The following is a 7,060-nucleotide window of genomic DNA, read 5'->3' as shown; positions in this document are numbered from 1 at the left end:
CATCACTCTGTAAACAGCCACCACATTCAGTAATGACCTTCTGTGACTTACTCTCTTTGTGGAGGGTGTCAATGATTGTCTCCTGGACCATTGCCAAGTCAGCAGTCTTCCCAATTAGTGTGGTTTCAAAGTACAAGAGATACCCGGAATTTATACTGTAGGGATGGTCATTTAATGAAACTCAAATGTAAATATTCTAATATTTTGAGATACTGGATTTTGGACTTTCATGAGCTCTAATCAACAAATTTAAAAAAAAAAAAAAAAAAAAAAACGTTTGAAATGTTTTACTTTACATGTAGGGAATCTAGTATAAATTAAAGTTTCATTTTTTAAAATAATTTACAATAAAAAAATGAACTTTTTCATGATATTCTAATTATATGACCAGTCCCTGTATAGTTTTTTTTTTTTGTAAAGTGAAGTAAAAAAAAATAAATATTGTTAAATCATGAAACTTTATGTAATCGAGTACGGCATTTTTCAGTGATTCCGTAGGATCTCCAAAACAATATTTTGTCTAGTTTAGTTTATTCGTTTAACAACGAATCAGAGCATATTAGACTTTGGTACTTTGCAGTAGATGACACCTGTTGACTCAGTATGTGTTAGTGGTGAACAAAAAGAGCATGATGAATCACACTTTGACACTTGTGTGCGCTGAAAAAAAAGAGGCAGAGGTGAAAGAAGAGAACGTAGATCCGGTCATGGGTAGAGAAAAGAAATCACCATAATTGTTTCACAGTGGTCATCTTTCTTCTAGGACAGCCCAAAATCATACAGTGTGCCTTAAAGGATTAGTTCACTTTCAAATTAAAATTACCCCATGATTTATTCACCCTCAAGCCATAGGTGTGAATGACTCTCTTCTTTCAGACAAACACAATCTGGAAGAGGAAGAGGTGGAGGCAGCAAGAGGTATGCTCACTATACCACATGTCCATTGTGGCTTGTTCAGACCCTCTGTGTTAATATACTGTGAGCTGTTCAACTGACTATTTTCCACATGTTTCTTCTGCTCTGTTTGTTCTTGTGGCTTCTTGTTGGTAAGTGTTTCTAGATTGATTCATTTATAGACTATAAGATCTAGTTTGAATCTTTGATTAGTGTTTGGGTAAATAATGGACAGATTCAGCAGTTTATTGGCATCAGTAAATCGCTCATCTAAACGTTTCTTAACTATGAGCTAAAAATCTAGCAGGGTTAGTTTTGCTTCAGTGTGCAAATTCTGTCTGAATGCTGTTATTTCAGCTGGGTCTTTCTATAATCCAATAAGATCCCATTTCAAATGCTTAATTACTTCGATTTCAGTCAAAATGCTGCGATGCTTTAATTAAACAACAAACAAACAGCTGTGCTCAAACAACATTACATTAAGATCCTTCATCCTTCTCTGAGTAATTGTTGCTTTTGTTCTCCAGGTGTGTTTTGTGATGAAACAGCTGAAGTTTCAGTGAAGAAGGGAGATTCTGTAACTCTACATAGGGATTTTACTGGAACACAGACATATAGCAGGATGGAGTGGAGGTTTGGAAACGTGCGTATCGCTAGAATTAAGATATCGATCGAGGACAAACCTCAGTATGAGGATGAGAGATTCAGAGACAGACTGAAGATGGACAATCAGACTGGATCTCTGACCATCAACAACATGAGAATCACAGACTCTGGATGTTATCAACTAACTATTATGATTGAGAATAAGGAGACAATCAAGAAATTCAATGTCACTGTTAATGGTGAGTGCAGAATAACAGTGTTTGTCCAATCTCTTCACGTTCTTATTGTTACACCAATATACAGTTGCAAAAGTATGTGAACCACTTGCAGAATCTGTGAAAATGTGAACAATTTTAATAAAATAAGAGAGATCATACAAAATGCATGTTATTTTTTTGTTTAGTACTGTCCTGAGTAAGATATTTTACATAAAAGATGTTTGCGTTTAGTTCATGAGACAAAACAATAGCTGAATTTATTAAAATAACCCCATTCATAAGTTTGTGAAGCATTGATTCTCAATACTGTGTGTGTTACCTGATGATCCACGACTGTTTTTGTGTTTTGTGATGGTTGTTCATGAGTCTCTTGTTTGTCCTGAGCAGTTAAACTGAGCTCTGTTCTTCAGAAAAATCCTCCAGATCCTGCAGATTCATCAGTTTTCAAGCATCTTTTGCATATTTGAACCCTTTCCAGCCGTGACTGAATGATTTTGAGATTCATCTTTTCACACTGAGGAAAACTGAGAGACTCAAACTCAACTATTAAAAAAGTTTCAAACATTCACTGATGCTCCAGAAGGAAACACGATGCATTAAGAGTCGAGGGGTGAAAACTTTTGAATTCAAATATCAAGGTAAATTGTATTTAATTTGTCTTCCAGGAAACATGCAAATATCTTCTGTTGCTTCCGAAGGGCAGTACTAAATGAAAAACAATGATATTTAAACAAAATAAGAAAAAATGTGACATCTTCATCCTGTTCAAAAGTTTTCACCCAGTTGTGCTTTGGGCATCCATGGACCTTTCCTGACCCCGTCCTCTCTCTCTCTCTAATTTCGCTTCCTGTCAAAATAAAAGCAATCAAATGCCAAAAATAAATCTTAAAAAACATATTAAATATTTTAGTAAGCATTTTATTTTTATTTAATGTTTTCTTACTATTTACTTCTTTTTTTTTTTTTTTTCTTTTTTTTTTACTTTTGATTGAATGGATTATTAGCTTCTCATCCTCCAGACTTTATATCTCTGATAGTGCTGATGTTTTCTGCTGATTTATTTTTACACTTACAGAAGCGTCGATACCCAGTGTGCACACAGTGTTGATCTCTGCTGCTGCTGCTGCTGGATCTCTGTTGATTGTGGTCACAGTCGTGATCTTCTGCATCTGCAGGAAACACAGAAAAACGGACCATGAAGGCAACACATCTGTCACGTCCAGACCCGAAACAGTCCAGACCCATGATGAAGAGATAACTTATGCTAATCCAACGTTCCACAAACGAAATGGACACAAAGTGGTAAGAGATTACACTGTCTGAACATACATTTATTAATTGAGGATGATGATAGTATTATATAATACATGTTTTACCACATTTTTTATGTATAGTTGCCCCTTGAAGTACATAAGGTGGACAGTAACAAAGTATATTTACTTGAGTACTGTACTTAAGTACACTTTTTGAGTATCTGTACTTTACTTGAGTATTATTTTTTGCTTTGTTTGCCTAAAACGAACATCACAGGAAGGGATGATGTCCTGCGTTAGCTTTGAATTGTAATGTGCTGATCTACCCGATAACATCTGGGAGAGAGAGAAGAGCAGACATGTGGATAAATCTGAATAAGGGCGACGACACGAAAGAGAATCAAATCAATCTGAAAGCTGCCTCTCAAACGCCAGAACACAAGTACTGAATTTTTAATCTACTAAAATATTATTATTCTTGGTCAACTAAAACTAAATGCCATTTTAGTCATCCGTTCGTTCATTTTACAAAGCGCTTGTCCATGACATACAGCATAATATAATACAGGTATACATTTCTTTTTGATCATTGATTATTAAATTGTTTAATTAAGGTTTACACAGTTTCCAATACAGAGTTCAAGATAAATCCTTTAATCTTACAATTGTAGCTGTTAGTTTGCTACGTTTCAAATGCAAACTATGCAAAAGCGACACTCATTGTCTGAATTCACTCACTCGCTTTCATTCACTCCTTCAAGTGAACTATATTAGTGGACTAATGTAGGGAATAGTGAATTAGGGTACAGGGTTAGATGAAAATATGAAATACCTGAACTGGCTATGGATTTGTTGAGTGTAACATTTGACTGCATGTTAGAAATATGGTAAAGTAAAAAAAATAGGTCCAAAAAGTGTAGAGAAGAGATAATCGCCTTTAAGACTGTGAAGAGACTGCGTGATCCTAGAGTGTTGGAAGCATAGTTCAAATGTAAAGGAACAAGACAGAAAAAATGAAGTTATTAAAGTCTGCAACCAGATTTCTGAGGGGAAAAAAACTCAAGCGGCTGCAAAAGTCCTGCAGCAAAAGACTGAGGTTGCAACAAGCACTGAGGTTTCAGTTTGCACATTAACGCATGTGCGGTTTCCATGCCAGAACAACTGACACACACCATTACTGACCCAAAAGAACAAGAAAAGTTGCCTCTAATTTGATCAAAATTAAATAATTAAATTAAATTAAATTAAATGAAAGGTTTTGGGATTTTGTTTTGTGGAGTGATGAAACAAAACTGGAACATTTCGGCCCTTTGGATTGGAGGAAGAAGAATGAAAAGAACACTCATTCAGTTAAGTACGGTGGTGGCTTGGTGATGCTCTGGAGCTGCTTTGCATCCTCTGGCACTGGAAAACTGCAGCATGTGGAAGGCAAGATAGATTAACTGAAGCATCAAGAAAACATCATGCTGTCTGTGAGGAAGCTGAAAGGGTTAATTCACCCAAAAATGAAATTCTGTCATTAATTACTCTCCCTCATGCCGTTCCACACCCATAACACCTTCGTTCATCTTCAGAACACAAATTAAGATATTTTTGATGAAATCCGAGAGGTATATTACTCTATCTATAATCAACATGACAATTAATCAACACTTTCAAGGTCCAAAAAGGTTCTAAAGACATCGTTAAAACGGTCATGTGACTGCAGTGGTTCAGCCTTAATGTTATGAAGAGACGAGAATACTTTTTGTGCACAACTTTTTGTTGTTTCTTTTATTAGTTCATTGCTAACAGCGGAAAGTCTGCAAATTTTGCCAATAAGCCTGATTTGCAATTTAGGTATTGAGTAATTTTGATTGCAACTGTATATTATCTACAGTGGCCTCACAGTACACTAACAGATTTAGGCTTTCACACACATGCTGACCTACACAGGAAATAAAAGTGCTGAAAATATTAGCTTGTCTTGTGGTAATGCCCTCAATAACCAGAGAAAAAGAGAAAGATCAGATAAGATCTTGACACTTCATTCAAAGATAACTGTAACACCAGTATGTGTGTCAGCCAGGCTCACAGTGTTTCTGCTATTATAAACATTTCTAAACAAAAGCTGAAGATAGTTCTGCAAATCTGAAAAGCATTTCAACAAAAAATAACATAGAACTGAAAACTATAATTTAGTTAAGTTTCAGTTGTCATTTGTAATTAGTAAAAGCATCTACAATCCCTCTTTACATAATTTCTTTTTTAACTGTCATGTTTGCAACACACTGGGCCATCTGACCAATCACAACAGAGGCTGTAAGAAAAGAGGAGATTAAAGAGACAGAATCCTTTATTGAACCATTTTCAGACACTGAGAAAAGAGCTGATACTTCAATGTATATTATTTGACAATTAAAGTTTTTTTTTTTGTTTGTTTGTTTTGTTTGTTGTTTTTTTACTTTGTTTGCATGTAAACCTGTTGTAGGAGACTTCCAAGACAACATTAAGAATGTTTAAAATAGCATAATTTATACTATTTACTGGCAAAAACCTTATAGCTGTATAGTGTTTCTGTAGGCTGAAATAGTCACACAGGAAACTGTGGATTTCCTGAACAAAATGTGAGGACACTGTTGGTGTTCCTGTGAATGTGAGTGTGAATATTCCATCCTTCATTAGAAATAATGCCTAACCAAAAGTGCTAAAACTAAACATGAACAATGCTATTGCTAAACAAAATTTAGAGAATAAATAGTTGCATTATAGCGCAATGTTATAATAATGCTGTTATAACATAATATTTTAAGAACGTTTTCACACATAGAGGTCACTACAGTGGACAGCTATTCAAAAAGCATTTTCTTTCAGCATGGGCTTTGAAGGCATAGTTGCACATCAGCCTCTACAGTGAACACTAGTGCATCAAGTTGCCACCAAGTTGTTGTATGTCGATTTTTTTTTTTTTTTTATCATAATTAATGTATAAAAATGACTTTTCTCTTGATTGTGCATGCATTAAAAATAAAATGTTTAAGTGTGTGATTAAACTTGTGTTTTTATTTACTGTTGTAATAAGAAGGGGATTTCTTTGGTTTTCTTTAGTGGTAAAGCATGGTTATTTAGTCCGATACTTAATTTTGTCTCTTTATAACTTTTGTGTTTTCTTTCAGAATGTGAAACAGGAGGATGAGGTGATATACGCAGGTGTCAACACGAAACATTCATCATAAGTTTGGCACCAACTCCTGCAAGGACTTCAGATGACACAACATCTGGATCAACATGCACATTCCCAAATTTCTATATATCCTAATTATTGTTAATATGTAATTTATTATTTCCAGGAGCTCATTGCTTCTACCTTAACATTAAACTGCTAACAGTGATTGTAAACTAAACTGCCTAAATGATTACTTCGTTAGCTAACTGAATGATATGTACATTTCTAAAATCACATACAGTCACCTCTGATACCAGATTCTCTAAATTGTAATGTTGACATGCTTTCTCTGTAAAGCTGTTTTGAAACGATATGTAGAAAAAAAGTTTGTCTTGTTGACTTTTTATCTCACAATTTGGACTTTTTTTCTTGCAATTGTGAGATATAAACTTGCAATCGCAAAAGTTATAAAGTCCAATTCTGAGGGCAAGAAAAAACTTTAATATGACGCAATTCTGACTTTATAAGTAAAGTGTCTTCTCCACCTCTGCTTTCAATGCCAATTAATGTTAGTTTTGGTTTAAGCCATGTGGTTGACTTTTAAAGTGTAAAGTGTATTTTTTTATTATTGATGTTGAGCTCAATGTGTATTAGTAGTGATCTTTGATAAATAAACTTGTGATTTTGGGGCATTATGTTTCTGCTTGTCCTTTTCATTTAGTTGTGAGTCTGATATTGGGGAGGATTGTAAATTTGGGGGTCCTTATTAGGGGCATGTAAGATGATCAGGTCTCGACCATCTTATCACTTATAGGTCTTGAAGGGTTTGATGCGTGAGATGCAAACAAGTTTCGTCCAGTCCATTACTGCATTAATCAAATTAATTTATCAGAAAGTTTGCAGATTAAATTTTAAACTCACAGTTTCTCAAACACATTGCAATT

General features: G+C 34.7%; 1 protein-coding gene across 3 annotated transcripts; it reads left to right on the top strand.

The window, feature by feature from the left end:
• The first annotated feature begins 939 nt into the window (after positions 1-939).
• On the top strand, positions 940-6,799 carry LOC137032297 (uncharacterized). Of its 3 annotated transcripts, none has more exons than XM_067404032.1 (4): positions 940-1,046; positions 1,422-1,739; positions 2,794-3,020; positions 6,127-6,799. In XM_067404032.1, exons 1-4 carry the CDS (start codon positions 1,007-1,009, stop codon positions 6,184-6,186), a joined length of 645 nt encoding a protein of 214 aa, XP_067260133.1. In that variant the 5' UTR covers positions 940-1,006; the 3' UTR covers positions 6,187-6,799. The 3 variants fall into 3 exon arrangements, with proteins under 3 accessions (XP_067260133.1, XP_067260134.1, XP_067260135.1); XM_067404033.1 differs by having other exon boundaries at positions 5,534-6,799; XM_067404034.1 differs by lacking the exon at positions 6,127-6,799 and adding an exon at positions 3,249-3,358.
• The last annotated feature ends 261 nt before the right edge of the window (positions 6,800-7,060 follow it).

Source organism: Chanodichthys erythropterus, chromosome 12 (genome assembly GCF_024489055.1).
Source record: "Chanodichthys erythropterus isolate Z2021 chromosome 12, ASM2448905v1, whole genome shotgun sequence".
Classification (NCBI taxonomy): Eukaryota; Metazoa; Chordata; class Actinopteri; order Cypriniformes; family Xenocyprididae; genus Chanodichthys; species Chanodichthys erythropterus.
This window is presented reverse-complemented; position numbering and strand designations above follow the sequence as displayed.

What these genes read in the sequence shown, in the direction of transcription:
- LOC137032297 (XM_067404032.1), top strand. Translation starts at nt 1,007, where the DNA reads ATGTTTCTTCTGCTCTGTTTGTTCTTGTGGCTTCTTGTTG. An exon ending in GTTCTTGTGGCTTCTTGTTG is followed by an intron (nt 1,047 to 1,421) that starts GTAAGTGTTTCT and finishes TTTGTTCTCCAG; the next exon opens with GTGTGTTTTGTGATGAAACA. An exon ending in AACGAAATGGACACAAAGTG is followed by an intron (nt 3,021 to 6,126) that starts GTAAGAGATTAC and finishes GTTTTCTTTCAG; the next exon opens with AATGTGAAACAGGAGGATGA.